General features: G+C 36.6%; 1 protein-coding gene across 1 annotated transcript; it reads left to right on the top strand.

Moving 5' to 3' along the window:
* The first annotated feature begins 1,927 nt into the window (after positions 1-1,927).
* Positions 1,928-17,661, top strand: LOC135683405 (MAM and LDL-receptor class A domain-containing protein 1). The gene is made up of 19 exons (XM_089109261.1): positions 1,928-2,080; positions 2,611-2,742; positions 2,927-3,183; positions 3,449-3,539; positions 4,382-4,541; positions 4,984-5,207; positions 9,613-9,789; positions 11,071-11,124; positions 11,720-11,872; positions 12,305-12,422; positions 12,859-13,043; positions 13,489-13,704; positions 13,814-13,984; positions 14,342-14,521; positions 14,886-15,032; positions 15,150-15,403; positions 15,958-16,042; positions 16,628-16,793; positions 17,223-17,661. The coding sequence occupies exons 1-19, from the start codon at positions 1,936-1,938 to the stop codon at positions 17,440-17,442; spliced, it is 3,135 nt and encodes a 1,044-aa protein (XP_088965387.1). The 5' UTR covers positions 1,928-1,935; the 3' UTR covers positions 17,443-17,661.
* Positions 17,662-22,981: the final 5,320 nt, after the last annotated feature.

Here is a 22,981-nt window from a genome sequence, read left to right as displayed (position 1 = left end):
ATGGAGTATTTTCAATCGTTTTTGTACAAGTTATGATGAATGAAGATTGTTTATATTGTGCCTTAAATTGATCTGTTTTTATGTGGAAATAGTGTACCAAACCTTCTTTACTGACACAAGCTAAACCGCTCCCTACTGAATAACTGACACTAGATGTGCATGTTGTTATTTGCATGCACACTTTGGTTTCATCATTCACGTTCTATCATTTTCTGTCATCATTCGTGTATCGTGTACTATCATTTTCCTGCTATCCTTATCTTCACCAACCAGCAGCAACCTGGTCCTTTTTTATGTTAGTACTTAAGAGTCCTGGGTCTTATGGTCTTAGGGTCTACCGTATGCCGTCATTATTCTGCCACCACAAATGTTTCATCGTGTTATGTACTTTCTTTATTGCATTTTCATTGCCGTGTTGCCGTCATACGCGCGTCATCGTGCCAGTGTCATCATTGAAGTTTTATCGTTCACGTGTTATCGTGTATGTGCCCTCATTCGTGGGTTGTGTATTATCAATACATGTGTTATCATGTTGCTGCTGTCATTGTCGTGGCATCATTTTTTTGCCGTCAAATGCGTGTCATCATGCCAGTGTCTTCATACCAGTGTCCTCACTTTCATTTCACTAATCGCGTACGTGTTTTCATTGTCGTTCTACCATGGCCATGATTTGCCTTGTCATCGTTTATTTACTGCCTTGCATTGTTTATATATGGCACACTACGAGGCTACAATTCAAGTTCCTAAACGATATCTTTTGTAGCTGTTAATTGAATCTTATTTTTGATAAACGAGTATTACACCAACCTGACCTTATCAAAAGGTCTATTAATCAGACTTAGGGGTACGAAGATTTCAACCTCAATCATTTCCAGGTGTTGCTTCTAAATCATACAATGTTTAATCTAATATTGCAGAAGTCACACTCGCACTGGACGAGAAAGTTTCCTATTCCTCACTTAGCCGTTTATTGGAATGATCGTATGTTTACTTGCCAGTCATATCTGATCTACTCTATGCTATTCATGTTTTAAATAGCAATGGTACAGCTCCAAAACAAGGAAAACATTTCTTTTTTGCTAAATTTGACTAAACACTTCCTTTTCCTAAAATTTCCGGCAAGCTTTATTCTTCTCAAACATGTGGGCAAGCACGTTTATCAAAAATGTTTGTTCACGGATGCTTTAGTGGGACCTGAAACAAGGGAATTGAATCACGCATTTGAAGCTTCCAGTAAAATTATATGTTCGCATTACGTCTTTATATTCTTACATTTCATTGGTTTTCTCTCCTCCCTTCGCAATTAATGCTTTGCCAAGTATCATGTTAAAATCAATGAACGTTAGAGATTTTAAAGTATAACTACAGGTGGAAATGGAAATTTATGGAATCTTTTTCGAATTTTCGATAATATTAAAAGCTATGGACTTGCTAACTTACATAGTTGACAATCATAAAGGTGTATACTCGCGAATAGATCATGCTTATTCTATAATTGGCTTTTTCTTAATCAGTTGTTTTTTATGTTCGAGATAGGTTTTAGATTTTTTGATGAATTTAAATAAACATCTTTTGACTCCTTCCCTAAATTCAATCATATCCCATCGATCATTGCGATGAAGTTTATTAAGCAGGAAGATTACTGCCAAGTCTTTTGTTGGCATCCAATGATGAATAAATATTTCGTTAAACATTGCTGCAATGAAAATACAATTATTACCGCTTCAAAACGAGCTAAATAAGTTAACAGTGTCAACATTGATAATGAATCTTGCCTTAGTAATTATAATTTTAAAAGAAAGACATTGCAAAACGTAAGTTTCTGTACAAGGTTCATTAATCAAATACGACTTGAAAATCATCAAATTCTAATTTTTATTGTCAGCTTTGATCATAGGAATAATATGGGAATTACAGTTGTTATTAGTTTATCAAATGTGTACCGTTGGATTTTCGTTAAAGGGTTTCGTTCGAGAAGTTGATCTTTATTTCTGTTCAATCGCGGCCTTAAGCATGGCAGTGCAAAGGTTTTTCGCTTCATGCATCATTGTTGCTTTGTTATCAAATTCTGTCACTGCGGGTATGTTTAAAGAACTTACTAGGTATTCATATTAATTTTGAGGCAATTCTTTGTTATTTATTAATCAAGGTTGCGTTTTTTGACAGATTCTTATACTTATTCTGACACGAAAGAGAGAGATATAAAGTAAAACAAAGTATGAACAAAGTATAAAAGACCTTAAAAAGTATATAAAGTCAATCAAAGACATGAACAGTATATAAAGCATTCCTCGCAAGAAGGAAAAATGACGTGAACTCTGACGTGAACTATTTGATTTGACGTGAATTCTTTCCAAGTATTAAATTTATACTTGCTTTCGTACTGTTTTTGTCGGGACTTTGACCAATACATGTTTAATTTGAGAAAGTGGTTTATCATATAACCCAAAAAAGCAATATTTTCATCAAAAACATTATACTAATCGATTTATTTCCTTAACTTAACTTGTGTATCGACAAATTCTTTCTGCTTGAATTTTTGTTCCAATTTAAAGTTATAATCAGCTAGAGTTGCCTTGGCGTCACTTGGCTGCTTGCTTCCAATTTCAGTGCAGAAAACGTGCGATTTTGAAGATGGAAAAACTTGCTGGAGCGTACCAGGATTAAGTCAATCCTACAAGTGGCAAGTAAGCACGCAGTTTCTGTCTGCTCACCCCCAGACTGATCATACTAATGGCAACGGTAAGTGACATTTGTAGAAGTTTTGTTCTATGAAGAAATCATTGTTTGTTAGTTAGACATTTTGACGTAAATTTTTCCTGACTTTGGGACTTACCCATATTTTTTCCTTGTTTACTTTGAGCTAATTTCCTGAAAACAATATCCAAAATTTCGAGGTTTGAAGTTAGAATATGATTCTCTACAGGTCGATACCTGTACGCAAACGGAGCTCCCCCAGCTGCGCATAAGGACAAAGCAAGACTCTTGAGTGGCAACTTGGAGCCCGTCTCCTCTTGTCTCACGTTTTGGTACCACATGTCTGGTGCAAATATTGGTACACTTCGAGTTTTAACAAGAAACGTAATCGGAGGAAAGGAAGAAGAGCTCTGGAAGAAAACTGGTGACCAAGGCAGTGGATGGCGTGAAGCAAGGGTGCCCGTGGAAAATTTCGGACTGTTTGAGGTCGTCATATGTTTGTTGCTTTGATATGATTTTAAGATTATTGTCTTTCAAAAATTTCAATGTAGTACCGAAAGCATTTTCAAAATACTTAACAGATTTTTATGAGACATCAGTCGGTCAAAAGCAAGTTCGAAGAGGGTGATTAGTTTTGGCCCTACCGTTAACAAAACTTGTAGAGTGTAAAACCGTGCTAAGGCCGTTCTTTTAAAAATATAGAGCTGAAGAAACTTTTTACTCTATTTTTAAACCAGCGTGCTTGTTGCAGGTCGTAATAGAGGCAACCAGAGGCACGGATTACCATGGATCCAACATTGCACTGGACGATATTGGGTACAAAACTGAGAAGTGTAAAACATGTGGGTATACTTGAGTCTTCTGCCAGTTAAGCTTAAAAGACCGTATTATCATGTCTTTCTTACTTTTAAATACACAATTTCCTTCAAAATCTTTATTTCATTAGATCTGCATGTTATGTTGCTGTAGATAACACAGCCCGCGGGTGTCAAACACAGCCCGCGGGTGTCAAACACAGCCCGCGGGTGTCAAATACAGCCCGCGGGTGTCAAACACAGCCCGCGGGTGTCAAACACAACCCGCGGGTGTCAAACACAGCCCGCGGGTGTCAAACACAGCCCGCGGGTGTCAAACACAGCCCGCGGGTGTCAAACACAGCCCGCGGGTGTCAAACACAGCCCGCGGGTGTCAAACACAGCCCGCGGGTGTCAAGCTGTGGCCCCCGAGGGCATAACTTGACCACGGCACTATGTCTTTGGAGTGCCATTCTCACCTAAATTATCAAAAAGTTTGTAAGACTCACTTTCTCATCATCAAGCAAGTTTATTTGATCTGAAAGCAGATATTTTCTCTTATGAAGCTGAACAAGCCAATTCAAAATTTACAGATTAACATTTACATGACATCCTTGACATGAAAAACTACCAATTTAATGCGTGATGTGAATTATGTTGCTGCATACAGCAAATATAATATTTTGCATAGACAATTTTTTTCTTACGACTCTTTTCTGTAATTTTTCCTGTAATTTTTCATGAAATCAACTTACGGTTAACTACAAAATTTGCCGATACATTCCGCAATTAATCATCTGGCCCCCTTGTCACGTAAGGTTTTGTCTATGGCCCAACCCAAGACTTTATTCGAGAACCCCTGCTGTAGATTATAAACATTTTTCTCCTAGCGAAATTGTTTGGACAGTGTGGGCTGGAAGTCAAGGGGGTCGGCTGTTTCAAAGACGACTATAATGACCGCGTTTTCGATCAGTTGCTAGCAACGTACAGAGGGCGTCCAATGACAGCGGACCAGACCATTTGGCGCTATTATGAAGCCTCTCTAACCAGGTACGTCAGGCAAGATCTATCTTTCAATTTTAAAGCAAAAACTAACTGCAGAAGCTCGTTAATGTTTGCGTGTATTCTGAGTACTGTTAGCATAGGCTCCAAATCTTTGATTGGCTGAGCGACAAAAATTCTCCATACCCCTTTAGTCAATCAGAATTCAAGAATATGACAACAAACGTGTCTCGCAGCTAGATTTAGGCCTATTTTGGACGTTTTTACTATCACCCTAAAAAATTAAGCGTGTAAAATGTGCTGAAAGATAAGATTTGGAGGCTATGCTAGAACTGTTTCATTACTTTTAAAAGATAAATTCTTAATACAATGCTTATGTTTAAAGTCAAATCATAGTCACAATGATTTTGATAAGCTTAGAAGCCTTAGAATACCTTAGAAGCCTTAGAAGTTCTATCTTTTCATTGGCTAAACATTTTCCAATTTATAGGTTACTCTGTAGATGTGCGTCACTTGCAAAAGAACGAGGATACAAATATTTTGGCCTTCAGTATTATGCAGAATGCTGGAGCGCTCCTGGCAGCATCGTATACGACAGAAAAGGGAAAGCCCAAAATTGCATCAACGGTACCTTTGAACTTGGCAGCTGTGGAGGCGCTAATGATGGCGCTTGTGTTGGCCCCTCTCTTGTAAATTACGTATATGCGTTAGAATGAGAAATGACGTCACACTAACTTTGTTCATTTAATTTTTTCCATTAACATCATATAGAGAGCTAAATATGTTATCTGAATATGATCTATTGGTTGCACTTGTGAATCCGGACTTCTTCTTGGTTGGATCTATTGGTTGCATTCCTTCTCGACATAACAAAATCTTCAAAAGCTTCTTGCTGTAAGAAAACATTATTACGCAATCTCGTTAACAAAGCAAATCGTTAGCAATAAAAGCAAAATCTGACAAAAGACTTTTAAAATCGCTGCCTGCAATCTTATGGCTTTGAAGTGATTTTAATCTTCAGCATTGGAGCAGCAGGTTGGGCCTGGTGGTTCTTCACCACTCAGTATGCTAAAAGACGTCTTTTTGCTTCTCAATGGCTCTAAAATCTAAAAGTATTGCTGTCTTCGGGCACTCCAGATTTTCAATGAACGTTGCCGTATTCTTGAATGATGCTTTGTTTTGGCATCAAAACTGGCTTTTTTTAAATAATTTCAAATTTATTGCAGGCATTTCAGAAAAGAACTTTTGACGTATTTGAGTAGATAGTCATTTGCAACAGGCTCAAGATTTTGCAATATTTCAGCCTTTTTAGGATAAAACTTTATAATAAAATTGTCTGCTTTTTTATTAGTCTTTTGATATACCTACTATTACCCGCAATCCATTCCCTTTTTCATTCTCGTTTTCCAAGCCATACCATGCATATGGTGTTGATTACGTCATATAAAGATTCGTTTACCCGAGAGGATAATTGTTAGGGAGACAAACCAGCATTTGTTTGGAGGTCGGTTGGTTTATCAAATTTTACACATGCGCATTTAGAGTCAATGTCATTGTTTTACGAATTTATCATGTGGTAGGTGCATTCGTGGGACTTACGGGAATACGCTAATCTCGAGTAGAAAGACATAGAAAATTTAGAGAAGATTGAGTAAAGCGAAGAGTGAAATGAAACTCTGGTTTATATGATGCAACCATGATTTATAATGTGTTTGATTAATTTATGCAAAGCGCCATAAAATGTCAATTTTGCTAGTCGCTAAACAATGAGAATTTAGATTCGTCTCTCCAGCAAATAAGGAAATGTGCCAAATTTTAAACGAACTGCGATGTTTAAATGGAATACTGAAAACAAAGGCCGTTGCATTTATGTTTAGCAATCTCAAATCGTAGACATGTGGTATGCTTCACATGCAAATCATAAGAGGTGGTTTCCGATATCGCAAAGTTAGAAAACTTTCTGTAGACTGGTGAGAGAGTGCAGAGGGTGTTAAAAGATTGAAAGCAAATGTTAGCTTTGAGGATGGATATAGGGTCTTCATTATGATTAGAAGGGAAATAAGTACTAAACATTTTAATACATTTTAACGGGCTCTTTGCAACACAAGAAGTAGCACCCTATGTGTGTCAAAACTTTTTTACCTCTTATTTCTGAGAAATTGAATAAAGAGTACTGGATATAAAATGATAAATCATATGAGAATCATGCGTCGAATAACTCAAAAACCAAAGATTCCAACCAGAGTTCATACTTGAATTTCAACTTTGGCTACTTAGTACGCCTAATCATTACAAGCTATCTCAATCAGAAACTCTTTCTACAACTATGGGCATCATTCTTCTCTCCTGAATGAGTTGAATTTCTTCTGCAACATGGTTTGGAACATGTCATTAACAAACCTCAAAATGCCTGCAGTTTCTAAACTGGCAATTTTTCCTTTCTCGAAGTTTGTTTATATTTATTCCACAACCTGTTGATAATTACATAATAAAGGCGTGAAAGTATGCTAGACACAGAAATTTCTACATCTGTTTGGTAAATACATCTGTTCTTTGCATTTAACCACCATTCTTTTTGGACGTAAAATACAAACAAATTATTCTGTTTTACAAAGATACTCGTGGCTCTTTTAAGCAATTGAAATACACTCATTTTTCATAAGAAACTGGCTATAAGAAACGAGTACTGGACAGTCAGAAAAAATTAAGAAATTTCAGTACTAGAAGCAAAAAAATTAAGCAACTATTAAATCGTGATAAAACTGCGAACAACGAAATTTTGTAAAATCCAAAAACTTGATTGCCCTATTGGCCTAGAACTTATGGCACAAGGGATAGAAGTATACTTCCCACATCTAAATACAGCATCAGAAAGGAAGCGAATCTCTTGACGTGATCAAAAAGGTCATTTCATAACATCATTCATGACATAATAATTAAGAAACTCTTAAGAAACAATAAGTATTGAAATTTTCAGAACATTAAGAAACTGGAGTACTCAACATCGATCTTTATTTCTTAGAAAAAATGAGTGTATGCTGTGCAATTTTGTAGCACTAAAAGCTGAAATAATTTTTGCATAAAGACATCGTCAGCAGACTTTGAATTGGGTCGGGAGATTTGAGAAGGGCATCAAAAGACCTATTAGCTATTTGCTGGTCTATTCGGAGTAAATGCAATCGGTTATTCAAGTACCTTGCAGCTCAAACCTCTTGATATGCAAACAAATTTGAGTTTGAAATGTCTATTCATAAGTCTCTTTGCTCTGCTTTTGTTGCCTGTATATGAGAAAGGGAGTCCGGCAACTTAAAAAGAAGTTGAAACAAGTGCGTATCAATTCCTTTCGAAGAACCAACTTTTGGAGCAATTCTTTATTTTCAACAAAACAAAAAAAGATTAAAAATATTGAAGAAAATAATTGAAGATCCTGGAACACTCTTTTGAAAGTATCTCCATGCTATGAAACGTGCGTTACTGACGAAAATGCAACTTAAACTTAATGAAAATTACTTTCACAGGTGTGCCTGAAGGTGCTCGATGCCGTAAAAACAGAGCTGTGCACGCTAGTTGCCTGATGATCGCATCAGGGAAAAAGGGGAAAAAGCCTTGGTCCCCTACTTTTGCTAGCCTTGCCCCCCCCCCACTTTTAAAATCGTGGCGTGGGCCCTTCTTAAAGGGTAAATAAAAACTTACAACAAGTTGCAGGTCGAAAGTAACTTGAGATAAAAAGTGACTCCTTTGATTGGTTTCTTAGTTTTAACGAAGCAGCGACTACAAATTCTACACACAGTTGAAAAACCCAATAAAGAAAATGATCATTTTTTGTCAAAACAAGTTGAGATATGTTAAAGCATCTAAACAAAAAGAGAACAAACTTTACCCAACCATTTTAAACTTTTCTTCATCGTACGTTTGGCGCAATCTCTTTGTAGCTGAGCCACACATTGTAACTTGACATGCTATAAAAGCTTTTCTCTTTTAAAAACCGTTTTTCTTGATTTAAGCTCAATTTTTTGTTTCTGTTGTTTGTTCTTAATCCCAAACTTCACATCGGTACAAAAATATATAAACAATTTCAATCCTTTTGGCTGGTATGAAGAAATGAAGCGCTCTAAATTAACTGCCATATTGCATTTCTCCTAAAGGTGAACTTTGTGAAGTTCATAACCCAGCGCAGTTCTAATTTAAAAGAATTGCTTTAAAAAGAAGTATTATAAAGATATAAGAAAAAGTTGAATATTGCGATAATGAATATTCTATTGATAAAGCCGACATAGCTAATTTTACTTAAAAAATTTTCATATTCGATTCTTTTCATATATTCTTCTTTGGAGCACAAAATTTTTGTATTTAGGTATTTGTCTTAAGATTTGAAATCAATAAATGTGCATAAAAACATACAAGTAATGTAATCCTGTCTTTAAATAGTTTTTGTAAAATTGATAATGAAACGATATGTCAGAAAGGTCGACTTCTTCAGGTTCTAAAAATTCCTGATATTGTGGACAAGAACTCATAGCAACGACAATAACGCATAAAGATTCAATTCTTTTATAACAATTCAAAGTGCAAATTGTGTCAAACTTTGCAGAAAAAATCCAAGGATTCGCATAGTGATGAATGTAACACCAATACTTTCTCAGTCTTGGCTTTTTGCTTGTATTTTAACACTTAAAAAAAGTTAGAAATCTTTTCAGTCTGTTGAGATGTCAAGTACGAACGATTGATTTACTAGTTCATTGGTTATGCTTTGCTTTCAAAACTTGCGCTAGTCTCCTGTTACTATAGCTACTGTGTTACGACTTGCGTGTGTTCAAGAGAAAGAAGCTACTCCTTACAATGAAATCTTATAATTGAAATGGTATACAACTTATGCTGTATGTACGAATCAATGTGCAATCATAATATGGAGAGTTTAAAAGAGCATCCGAACCCAGACGATATCCCTGACAAATGTCTTTTTGCTATCGCATTGCATTCTGATTTGCATGTTACCATGTTAATAAAGTGATGCTTCATTTGAAACAACAGAAGGTTTGCCATACAATTCACAGTGATGTTTGCCTCGCCGCGTTTGTTATATTAACTTTTGTTTACACAACATAACTTTTGTTATAAGTGACGAAGAAAGTTGTTCTCGTCCCAGTAGGATTCGAGCTGCTCCAGAGTGACGTCTTGAGGAGGTGCACACCAGTGTTACAGGCTGGTGAAATCTTTTCGAAGAAGATGTCGAAGACAGTGCTTTGTGTTATTACCTGGCTGGCTATGCTTGCCTATGACCTCAATGCAGCCCCAGGTATCATTTTGTAATGTCCATTCAATCGATTTAACCTCTATGTCTATTAAAGATTGTGCATCTAAATACGCAGTTTACAGTAATGACGTTATATAAATTCTAAAGTTCAAAAATATTTTTAGCAATTTGTATAAAAAGACTTTTGCAGAGAACATTTTTAACCTACTGTTGTAAATCAAATCACATTTTAGCAATTGCATGATCAAGGACAACTCGTAGATTTTGGTTAACTTTAACCAGCATGTTATCAGTATAACTTTCTAGGAAGTTTAAAAAATCTAGCAAACATGCATCTTTGCCAGCTACTGTAGTGATGATTCGAAGAAAAGTAAAGAGAAATTCTCTTTAATTATCTGCCGAAATCTCTACTGAAATTTTACATCCAACATGCACAGATTGTTTGAAAATGTGACCTTTACAAAGATGAATATTCGCTCCTTTGCTAAGAGCCTATCAGGTATTTTTAGAAATTTTTAGCAATGTTTAAAGCAAACTAGGATTAAATGTTCTAAAAGAGTGTCGCCATGGTATATATATCTTTTTCATAATTGCTGAGTTAAATACTTAGAATGATGGCGATGAAAAATAATAGAACGATGACCTGTTCAACGCGTATTTTCCTTGCAAGATTCTTGCCAGACTATTTTTGCCAGACTATTCTTGCCAGACGATTCTTGCCAGACTATTCTTGCCAGACTATTCTTGCCAGACTATCCTTGCCAGACTATTCTTGCCAGACTATTCTTGCCAGACTATTCTTGCCAGACTATTCTTGCCAGACTATTCTTGCCAGACTATTATTGCCAGACTATTCTTGTCAGACAATTCTTGCCAGACTATTCTTGCCAGACTATCCTTGCCAGACTATTCTTGCCAGACTATTCTTGCCAGACTATTCTTGCCAGACTATTCTTGCCAGACTATCCTTGCCAGACTATTCTTGCCAGGCTATTATTGCCAGACTATTCTTGTCAGACTATTCTTGCCAGACTATTCTTGCCAGACTATTATTGCCAGACTATTCTTGTCAGACAATTCTTGCCAGACTATTGACGACGTTTATTCAATGTGTTTCGGGCAGTTAGCTTGTCTCATCTTCATAGGACTTGCGAATATTTTAAGTAGCAAGTGATGATAGCTTTTTTTAAGTAAACAAGGAGCAGGACGGTGACTATGATAGCTCCTTGAGGAACATCAAAGGCTTCTCTGCCTATGTGTTACAACCTCCAGCTGCAACATTTATTCAAAAACTGTCCTGTTGGCATTTTTTTCTATTTTTAGCAAATCAAGGCAGTGATAAGAGTGTTTACGACGCAATTGAAAAAATCAATCAGAGTATGTGAATAAATTATACATCATATTCATCACAAATTATTTACGTTAACTCTTAAAAGCATTCTGATTACATTTCCTGAGTAAGTAACAACATAATCTTTACATAATAGTCCCTATGTATGATACTTCCTTGAGATAAAAGAAGATAATTCTGTTGCAGAGCTAAATCTACTTTTCAAGTAAAAAAAGTCAGTTGTATTTGCATTTTACAGAATACTAATAGATGCTTTGTTGTGCATTGAATTCGAAGGCAAATTGATAAAACCTGTCGACAATTATCTTTCATGCTTTCACTATAATATTTTGAAGTAAGAAGATTAGATGAACATCATGTTTCTTTAAAAGCTTTATCCCCGCAAGAAGCAAACCTGAAATCCTTTGATACCTGAAATGACAGTAATGTTTATTTACTTCTTCTTCTTCCCACCCGGCAAGATTTTCAGTAAATTATCGTGAGAAAAGCTCTATTTGTTCGACATGCTATTGAAAAAGGCTCCTTGAATAAAATGAAAAGAAATTATTTGCTTACTCGATTGAAGCCATAGTCTCTCATTCATCTTCTTACTTCACGTTTTTGGCATCTTTTGCTTTGCAGAGAAAACTGGTCTCTTTGAAGGTGATATTTTGCCAAGTGAATTGGTCGATGAGATCACAAGCAAAGTTTCAACAAGAAAAAGAGACGCTACAAGATTCCGACATTATTTATGGAGGACAAGAATTATCCCTTTTACAATCTCATCTGAATTTGGTTCGTGTGTTTTGATAAGTTCAAAATGCCTGTCACTTAACCTTTGCAAAAGGAAAGCTTTCACAGCCTCAATTAATCTGAATTTTGACAAGAACTTGCGATTTTAAAACTTTGTATCATAGCAATCCAATTGAATTTCAAACATGGTCTTTTTCGAGAAAAGGAGGAAGTTCTTCAGTGATAAAAGCATGCACTCTCCCCCTACTATGCATTTTCTCCTACTGTGTCTTCCTACAATTTTTTTTAGTGAAAAGACTGATTATGTACACATTATCAGAGAAAAGCTGCAAAGAAAAGGCGTAGCATATGATTTACAATTCTACTGTTTATTGAAATAAGACTTAATACTCTTCTGATGTGATAGTCAAGAATTAAATAGGTGTGCGTAGCAAAATCCATTTTTTCATCTCTGGCTGAACTTTCGTTGAACAGGAACTTCAGAGAAAGAAGCCATTCTCGCTGCAATAAGAATACTCCAAGAACATACATGCTTGACATTCAAAAATCACTCCAGCGAAGACCAATGGGTCAACTTTCGGAGGCTCGATGGGTAAACTCAATTTAAATAATGAAGTGACTATTTGCATAAGGGAAAAAGTTAAATTAACAGAAAAGCAGCCAATTTCAAAGTTTGAATATTGTTATGGAATGCATTAAGAGAATAAATGAATTAAAAATTGCAAGCAAATGTTTAGAAGCACTCAGTGTTACGTGAACAAATAGCAACGAAATACCAGTTTATAGTTACCTGGTGAACACTTTTACTACAGTTAGCTACTGAAAAGTGCTGTTTTTGCTTTCCAAGTTGCATTTGAATATCCTCTTTGTTCTTACAATCGTGTTCGATGCAATTCATTTGTAAAAGCTGCTTTGATGAATACTTTTCAGCAAATATTTTTGACTATCTGCTAAAAGATAAGAATCCATAAACATTAATCGAACTCTGATGCTATGAAGTTTTATTACTTCGAGTTTCCTTCTCGTAGCTGTTATTCTTATGTTGGCCGAGCTTATTGGACAACCGGAGCGCAAACAATCAGCCTTGGAGTTGGTTGTCTTCACCAGTCAACAATACTGCATGAAATTATGCATGCTTTAGGATTTTGGCATGAGCAGAGCCGTCCCGACAGGGATAAATATATAGAAATATTTTGGGAAAATATCCAAGAATGTGAGTATGACAAACTGGATGCTGACTATCCTTCTTCTCATTATCGTCAACTGGGTAATCTTTTCATGATGAATGCTAGTTTGCGAATGCCTTTTGGCATTCTTATGCTAAATCAGCTAGCATTTAAAACCTTGATCGGTGCTGCATTTAATTAAAAATATCATCAGCATTCAGGGCAACCGAGAGAGGGGCAAGGGAGCAAATTGTCCTGTGTCTCGATGTCTAGTGGGCGTCATAACGTAATGAATTCAATTTTAAGATTGGAATCAATCAAGTAATCAAATGTGTACCTTAAAACAGTAAAACGTTCGAAACGATTGCTCCAGCGCCTCCGAAACCTCGACCCTGTCAGCATAGCTGAGTTGCTAGAGCTATAAATTCTCAATTGATCGGGTAAAGTAGAAATTAATTATTGCTTCCAGTTACAATGATCCACTTTTTACAGCCGAGATGCACAATTTCAACAAGTATTCTCACCAGAAGGCTGACATACTTGGGACACAATATGACTACGACACAGTCATGCATTATGGAAAGTTCGCTTTCTCAAAAAATGGAAAGCAGACGATGAAAGCCATTGGAAGTGATAGGGAGCTTGGAGAGGCGACGACGTTGGGTCCAAGTGATATAACTGCATTGAACGCTTTGTATGACTGTGCCAGTATGTACCCTTTTTGCTTATTTAATGAACGTATCGATTTATAAAGATACTGTTTTGTTGGTTATGGTTATGATGTTGACCCTGCATAAGAGACGATTATCGATTTCAGGCAAGGGAGTAAGCATATGGAGCAGATGGTCGAGCTATGGGCCTTGTGACCAGAGGTGTTACAAAACACGACAACGGTTCTGCTCGGACCCAGACCTCAGCAACTGCGGAGGCGCCAATATTCACGGTGTTATCGAAGATCAACTGAAATGCAGCGATGCAGAATGCTACGGTAAGCAACATAAACCTGAAGAGAACCAAGAAGCATATACAAGAAACCTCTGCGCAATTTATATTATGCTTGCTGTCTTTGTTTCACGTACAATGCTTAAGACATACCAGGAAATTTAAAGGATTTTAAAGCAACATCGAACGCGGTTCTCATAATTCATTAAGCTTCAATGAACAGAATGCATGGAAGCAAAATTCTGCATCCTCGCGCCCTTATTTTATCAATCAACTTTGAAAAGTTTCAAAAATCTAAATCTAGTACTTTAAAAAGCATAGACTACTAATGACCCTTATCTCTATAAACCATGTGATTTAACATTAAACATTGAAATGAATAGCTCATCCTTTATTTCTGCAGCCCCTGTTGATGGGCACTGGGGTCGATGGTCATCTTGGGGTGTATGTAGCACCGAATGTGGACCCGGAAGAAGAAACCGCACCCGAAATTGTGATAACCCGGAATCGAAGAATGGAGGAGCAGGATGTCAAGGAGACTCCATTTCGCACACCGACTGCTTTGTAAAAACCTGCGGCCTTGGCAAGTTTATGTCAGCTTTAGTTAAAGACTCATTGCTAACAATGCGTCTTTGTGCATGTAATGATTGAAGACTGTCTGAAAATGCATTATGGGATGCCTAAGCAGTGCAATGGCTCATTTTTAGCGATGAGTCTTTAAGGATATATGCTGCATACATTGTTCAATTGTTTTATAAAGCTTGGTTTGATTTGTTAAGAGAAACCTGTTAAATAAGCTATTTGCAGTAGGCTGTTGGACGGTACTCAATTTTGAAGCTTTCTTTAACAGAATAAACCCTTTAAAGCGCAAAGTTAGAGAGATATATAAAAAAAGCCATGCATATTGAAAATGAAATTGAGAAAAGCTCATTGTTCGTTTTCATTAGGTCCTTGGGATTGCGAGTTCGATGGACAAGGCTGGTGTATGTGGCAAAATGCCCCATCGAATAACGCCAGGTTCCAATGGAAGCGCACTTCAGGGGGCACCCCGAGCTCCAACACTGGTCCTTCTGGAGATCATACATCAGGCTCAGGTAAAAGTTTCCTTCTCTTTCTTTCCAGTTATTTTCCAGTTATTAAGAGCCGCAAAAATATAATTCAATATAATGACGTATTTTGCTTGCTTTTAAGATTTTTGCCATTATTTTCAGGCTACTATCTCTTTGTCGAAACGTCAAGCCCCGCTTTATCTGGCGACAAGGCAAGGTTGTTAAGCCAAGAGTTTGCTGCAACAGAGGGTCTATGCATGTCTTTCTGGTACCACATGTATGGGTCAACTATGGGTGCTCTACGTGTTTTCACTAAGGCAGACGGTATAGAAACTTTAATTTGGGACAAACATGGAGACCAAGGAAACCAGTGGGTTGAATCAAAACTGAAAATGAACAGTTCTACAACATTCAAGGTAATGTAATATAGATTGCATGAAAAATTAAAATTTTGCACAAGATTTCAGTCACATTTTCCTTTGAAGCCTTGTGTAAGAAAATTTGAATAATTTCCAGAATATTAATAGAACATAATTTCAGGAGCAAATTAAAAAAATATTTATCACGGTTACTGTCGCGCCCTTCAACTGAAAAGCCCAAGTGATAACAATTTAATTTACTCTTTCTACACCTATCCGGATTTTTTCTTTTAATAACGTACATTTCCAAAACATGTGTGTCAAATAACTATTATTGCTTGCGAGATAATTTTGAAATTTATCATCGCTTTATATCTTGATATTTTACACTACGGAGAGCTTCCCTTTCCTAATACAAGCAACAAAGATTTATCTTTTGTCCTGTTTATTCCGGGTATTTTATCGTCTTGCATTCCCTACTGTTGCCTTATGCAGTCATGTTTGTTCTTCCTTTGACTTGTTGAGACATTTCCTTGGTAGCCAGACTCTTTCTAAACTAAATATTCAAATCTTCTAAGAGAAGAGAACTCAGTGACGTGATTTTTTCAAAGGTCATCATAGAAGCAGAGAAGGGTGTAGCATTTTTAAGTGATATCGCTGTTGATGACATCAAGTTCCAAGACTGTGCTCCAAAATGTAAGCTTCCTTGAAAATTACAATGGTAGTAATGATTACATTAAAGAGTTTATATGTATTAATTGATCAATCGGATGTATCACTAAAGAGACCTTCGTACAATTCCAGTGAAGTAAAAATATGCTCAACCAAAAAGTAGCTTGATTTCTTTCAATGCTGCTTTGAAAAATTTCCATAGTTAAGGTCAGATTGCTTATGGGTTAATTAACTACCAGTGCAAGAGAATAATCTTAGCGTCCTCTTGGGTTATGGAAAACAGATAGTAATCTGACCTTATTTGGATATCAATCCAAACTCGATAAAAACACTGCAGAGTGAAGTAATCTTCGAAAAATTAGGGAAATCATTTTAACAAATATTAAAGCAATACTTTTCCATCCCCGTTTCGTTGCGTTATTCATGGTAAATTAGGTCCTATTTCAAGCCAAATTAAGAATAAGCCAGATTCAGCCATTAATGAATTGAGTAATACCTAGCCCTCAGATTTACATAAATGTAGCTAGTCAATATGATCAAGTTTCAATTTCTGGGGGAGTTATTGTCACTAGATAAAAATGGGTTCACTAGTTTTTTTTGCCATTGCAGCTAAACTGGAGAAAAAATGTGGCGTAAAAATGAAGGCTCTTGGCTGCTTTAAAGACGCAGTAGGAGACAAGCTGTTTCCAAAACTTCTGGATAACCACAGAGACCCTATCAATGGTCACAGAGGTTATACAATAGATTGGTATAATTACGAACATTCTCTTGAAAGGTACAGTACTATTTTTGAATAAAGCAGGCAGTCAGACGGAAATACTTTCTTGCTTTGACTAGAATGGTTGAATGGAATGAATGAGACGGTTTTCGACACGTGAATTAATAATTGAGAATAGAAGGTAGAAGCACTAATTGAAGTCTGTGGCTGGAATTCTGAAATGAACATTTGCAGCAAAAGATACTTGTGCGTGCTGTTGAGAGAAAACTCCGGCAATATGCTCGCAAGGAGCAAAGTGATTGTGCGCCTGCGGTAAACTCGTGCAGCATTTTGAAATTGGCTGCATCGAAACATAGGCTGCAAGCTAGCTAAGCAGATTTCGTCTACACATATCAACTAACCTCATTCTCTGAGCTCCAACATCCTTTGATCCTTGCATCATTGCTTGCCAACCTCGCTTCTAATGATCTTTCTTCCTTCCTCCAGCATTATGTGTCACTGTGCCTCAAGAACAAAAGAACAAGGATTCACATACTTTGGCCTATCCTTTTACGCAGAGTGCTGGGCTGGTCCTGGCCTTATCACCTACGATAGGCATGGTACTTCAAACACCTGTATCAATTCTACGTACCAGAAATGCGCTATGGCTGATGATGCAATGTGCAGTGGTATTAACTACAGTCACTTTGTTTATAAATTGCAGTGAAGAGTCGAATCAGATAGATTGATAGATACACGATGAAAGGACGAATCTTTAAGTTTCCATTTACTAAACAGTGCTTTATTGTTTATACTACTGTATTCAGATCTGACGTCAATTCCTTATGTTTCGTTCCAGGAATTTTTGTTTTAGCTTGTGAGCAGCTAAGTTTGTTGTTTCTGTTATTCTTAGATATTCAATACTTCTTTTAAAAGTTAAGTAAAATCTGAGGCCGTCTCTCTGATAGTCTCTGTTTGTCTTTGCCTAACAAATCAAGTAATACAACCCTTTAATAAATAAAGAAATATTGTGGCACAGTTCATAGTTGGGCTTGAGTAATAACGGATACCTTAGAAATTCTTTTGCAAATCACTGTTGTTTCATCGCTTTAATTGCAAGCTTTGTTTGGGTTTTAAGATGATATTTTACTCAGAAAAGGTCTAAGATTTGATTCCTGATTTTTTGCTACAAAACAATTGGTCAGAAAATATTAAGCATGCCTAGGCCTTATTGTTTATAAGTATTGCCTTTTCAAGCACACAGAGAAGCCAAAACTAACCTCGACAAACCCCTTTTTCAAACGCTTGTTTATTCTGTTCTGCCACAAAAGAAAAGCCACGGTGATCAGGATGCAGACTATGCATAATCACATCCTAACAACTTTCACTGAAACCTGCTGCTCCTGACCCGTGCGTTTCCTTTCTACATTGTTTTGTAAGGTTTTCTTCTAACATTCTGCAAATATATTTATTCCCAATTTCATTCTTTTTTCTAAATAGGTCAAAGTTGAACTCATACTCTAGAACTACTTATTTGTTCGCAAAAGCAATCTTGGAATTTTTCAATCGTTTTGAAGATTTTGACTAAAATAGGGTTGATAGAGTCAAAATATTTCCCGGGATGAGAAGTTTCAATCTACCAGAAAAGACAGCTTTTATTAAGTTCAATCTGATGTTAAATAGAGTTCTAAGCTGTTACTATACGGACAATCTCTCACTTTTTCAATTTAGGGCTAAAAGCTTAAAAATCAAAATAACGATCTTACTTTGGAATAATTTTTTTTCGTTTCCATAATGTCTCCATCCAAAGTGGTTCTCAGCTATTCTCATAACAATTTAATGGGACATTTAAGCCCTAGTTTTATCTACACTTCACACAGCCCTGCCTGGTTCGGAACGGATTCTATGGAAACCTGGCATTTAGTCAAAGTATCTACCTGGAAGACCATTCAACATTCATCATGAGTTAATATTTGAAGAGTTTTAACACAAATATAGGCCGTCATAAATCTTGTATTCCTTTCTTACTTCTGTCTTTAATTCAAACGTCGTAGCTACCCCCTGGTATTTTGTAATACAGCACACAAATGCTCCGCAGTATGTCATGAATTTTGCATCTTTAGAATAACCATGAAGTGCCTTCTGAAAATCCACATGGTATATAGCTTGTTCATGTTCATAACAATGGGGAATGCATGTCTGAAAGTGTTTTCAGTTCATAGATTTTTTCACGAAATTCAACTTACTTAACTTTCAACAAATATTTTTCGTCACCTTATCATATCAGTCGACCATTCATTATGCCTTCGAATATTTTGCGTCTGTTTGTCAAAAAAGACGCAACGAAACAAGGCGCTAGACTGATTACTTTAAAGTAAAAAATATGCAAATTAAAAGTGTATCAGTTTATCTGAAACTTGTGATCAGCTGAAAGTAAACTTAAAAGCTCTTACGTGAACGAAATCCTTCGCAACTATATTTTCAAAACTGGCCTAGTATGTACTGCATGAGATAGACAAGACATTTGCCGCCAAGCATGCCTTTAATGCTGTTAGTTTACTGGGCTTGGCAAAACCTTAAATGGGCCCTCACGTCTTGACAGCCACCTTGCAATTAGGACTAGATCACACCTGTTCTTGATTTTCTTTGTAAGCTAGAGAAAGTAATATGCTAAATGGCCTAAATAAAGAACTGTGATTCTTTGTGAAGCTACCACATCATACATATCATACATGCACGCAATAAAAACGAATGTCAAAATTAAACAGTATTTTTAAGAAGACGGCTGGGTCTGCCCTCTTCAAATTTTCCCTGCCCTCTATTTCTCAAAATAATTTCTTAGAAGATTGGCCTATCTTCCCTTTTCAGTTTTTCACAGCTACTCTATGGTTCTCTGTTGCTAGATTACATTACATTACGATGTTTCCTTTATAATACGACTGCTACTTTGCTAATAGTTTGCCATTGATTGCTGATATAAACGAACATTGGTTGAAACTTTGACGTCAACACATTTGTTTGGTGTTCTACTCAATCTGAACAAGACCTTGCTCAAACGACCATTCAGCAGAATCCACAGATCTCGAATATTTGCCGTGAACTTTCTACAATCCCAAAATAGGTCATTTCATTAATCAACGAACTTAGAAGTATATTCCTTTCGCGGATATCACTTACTTATGTGAGCTAAATTTTTTGTTCGTGAATTTCAGAAAAGAATTTTCTTAGATTATTATTGGTTTTGATTGGGAAAATCACTGCTTTGTGTGTTGTTTCAATCAAGCAAAGTTGAAAGGAAAGTACAAAAGGTTCCTTATTCTGGGCTTTATGTATGTCATTACTGAACCTTCCAAATTCCAGCAGGTTAAGCGCCTTGTTTAAGAGCTATAAGGTTCTTTGATGACTTAGAAAAATCTTCGTATCATTAAGCAAAAGAATTGTATATAAAGCTTTATTTCAATTACAAAAAACTTTTTCTTCGATGTTAGGATATCCATAACACTGCTCTAAGTGTTTTTGTGAATCAAAGCTCTTAAAAGAGTTTGATGGTCTTTGGTGTGAAGTACAAGCGAATGGCTATAAGAAGATGATACTTTATTATCATTTTATGAAGATCGTCATACAGATGACAAGAAAATGCAACGAAGTATTCCATTAAGATACTCATTGACTTTGGAATTATGGAAGAGCATGAAAAACTAAAGGGAGGGGATGTTTGGGGGGGACCGAAAACCGTAAATCCGCCGATAATTTTCGCAAAAGCCGTAAAACCGTGCATTATTTTTCGCTAAACCGCAAAACCCCATTAAAATCAGCTAAAACCGAAAATGATGCTATTTTTTGAAATGATACAACTAATTTTTAATGCAAAAGCACCTTGAACATCATCGTAGATAAGTGTCATGTGTAGATTTTTCTCTCACGCATGCAAGCTGTAGAGTTTAAGTTGCCAAAGCCAATACCAAACTGGGTACAGAACTGAGTACCGACCGAAAGCAATGGCACACTAACATTTTAGAGCTCCCGAGCCCAAGCATAAACAATGCCCCCTTTAACAAGTTCGAGCATTTTATTTGTAGAAGTCGGGATAAAAAAAAATTATTAGGTATTGAAAAATTAATTTAAAGCTAAAAACTTTGTCTCTGTAGCTGGAAAAACTCCATTGATGAGTCGAACAAAAACATTTATTGCTATGTATGTGAAAAATTAGAATTTTGCTGAACTATTGGTGCGTATGCGCCCTTGACTTCTCGACTAAGTCAAGACCCCAGGCGAAACCATAGTTGCCGCAGAAGGGTCAGATAATTTTCTAATATAAGTGATTCCAGTTCGCTAAAAAATTCCCCCTTTTGAAGCAATTATATCTATGCGTGGTTCCTTCTGTTTACAAGCAGAATATAAAAACAGCATAAAACCCCAGCCTTAAAAATTTCTTGGAGGTAACCGCTCCTTGGCCAAGGCCGCTTTGCGAGGCTATGTCCACGACATTAGTATTTACGTTGTATTGATGTATTGATTGTTTGAATTTTTAATGATACCCAGTAGTTACCAACGGAGATGAAGTTGTCTTGACTGTAGAATCTTCCTCTGACAATTCCCTAGCCAGGAACATTATACATCACCCTCATTTTCATTACCATTCCATGAATCACTCTGAAAAATGTACGTAGTTATCTTGTTTATCATATCTCTCATGCCTTGTGGTGGCAATGCTCTTCGCAAATATTTCATCCGAAAATCAGAAAACCATACATTTCTGCTGTACAAACCGGAAAACCGACCCAATAACGCCAAAAACCGTTGACCGTGGCAATATTGAAAACTGCAAAACCGATAGATTTTAAGGCAGAGACCGAAAAACCGAGCCGAAATACGAGCAAAACCGCGTAACCGTAAAACCCAAACACCCTCTTTACAGCGGTTTGGCATTGAGAAAAATTTGCTCATTATAAAATGGTATTGTTCTTTGCCAATTCTATCAAGTCACCCAGAATTTGCAGGGTCTGTAAAAAGGATTATTAATATATTTTTGAATGGCCTTAAACTTTAGTGAACATTTTGAATACCTGGTATCACCAGCTTTTATATAAAAAGATGACAGTGTACAGACAACTCTCGTTATTACGGACACCATCGGAACAAAAATATTGCGTCCGCAATAACGAGAGTGTTAAATGGATGGTCTAAGCCTATTCCAAGAAACTGATTCCATGTAAAACTGAACCAAACGTTCGAATATAAGATTAACTGAGACTAATACGAATATAAGTACTTGAATAAGATACATGAATAATGCGAGTAAGTTTAATATATAATCTTGAGTATAATAAAATCCAGTCCATAAAAAGAGTCTTTATCCGTGTCCCAAATAACTGGCTGTTATACAAGCATGCTTTGCGCACTATTCAAGCATCGGTTCCCTCGTCGTCTCCTGTGGTCAAGTCGCCTTTTAGGCCTGGTTCAAACGTCGCACTTCTCATGTGCCGAACCTAAATCTGTTTGGAGTGTCACTTGAGCATGTTTAGCGCGACTTCCGTTTCAAACGTCGAACTTAATTATTTCGCGCCAAATGGGTTTTTTGGATTGTTACATGAAGAATCTTGGTTAAGGCGCGCAATCTCAAATATTTTTTGAAACGCGTGCGCCCTCCAAAAAAGAAACGAATTCTGGGAAGGAAAATGAATTAAATATAATTATGCATTGAGTCGGTACATGACAAGATCGACGCTTGAAACCGTGCCGTGCTTGAGCCGTGCAGCTCGGCAAGTTCTGCCGATCCAAACTAGCCTGCCGCTCCTAACTAAATCTGCCGTATCAAATTGATTCAAACGTCACGCCCCTCATGTACTTAATTCTCGACTTAGGTTCGGCACATGAGAAGCGCGACGTTTGAACCAGGCCTTATCTCCCTTAGCTCAATATCCAAGTCGCTCAAACATTATCAATACCAACGCTATACGTCATATCATATGTCACGTGATACGTAACAATTATAACTGTGGTAATAAAGGTTAATAATGATAAATCTTTTTAACAAGAGTCTGTAATGGATTTGCAATTCTGTAGTTCATACGTTTTGTATAATTTTGTAGTTCGTGGTTTTATTGTGGCAGGAAACACTTTCCAAGTGTCGTCTGAAAAGATCGTTTTTGAGTGCTGTAACTTTATTACTTAAGCTTGCAAATTCACTCGCTATCGTAACCAGACCACGCTGGATGATAAACACTTCTATGTCTCTCACCGAACTCACAATACTGAACTCACAT

The sequence above is a fragment of the Rhopilema esculentum genome, chromosome 7, assembly GCF_057945365.1.
Source record: "Rhopilema esculentum isolate cy_ngs chromosome 7, ASM5794536v1, whole genome shotgun sequence".
Classification (NCBI taxonomy): domain Eukaryota; kingdom Metazoa; phylum Cnidaria; class Scyphozoa; order Rhizostomeae; family Rhizostomatidae; genus Rhopilema; species Rhopilema esculentum.
This window is presented reverse-complemented; position numbering and strand designations above follow the sequence as displayed.

What these genes read in the sequence shown, in the direction of transcription:
- LOC135683405 (XM_089109261.1), top strand. Translation starts at nt 1,936, where the DNA reads ATGTGTACCGTTGGATTTTCGTTAAAGGGTTTCGTTCGAGAAGTTGAT. An exon ending in TGTAAAAACCTGCGGCCTTG is followed by an intron (nt 14,522 to 14,885) that starts GCAAGTTTATGT and finishes CGTTTTCATTAG; the next exon opens with GTCCTTGGGATTGCGAGTTC. An exon ending in ACAGTTCTACAACATTCAAG is followed by an intron (nt 15,404 to 15,957) that starts GTAATGTAATAT and finishes ATTTTTTCAAAG; the next exon opens with GTCATCATAGAAGCAGAGAA.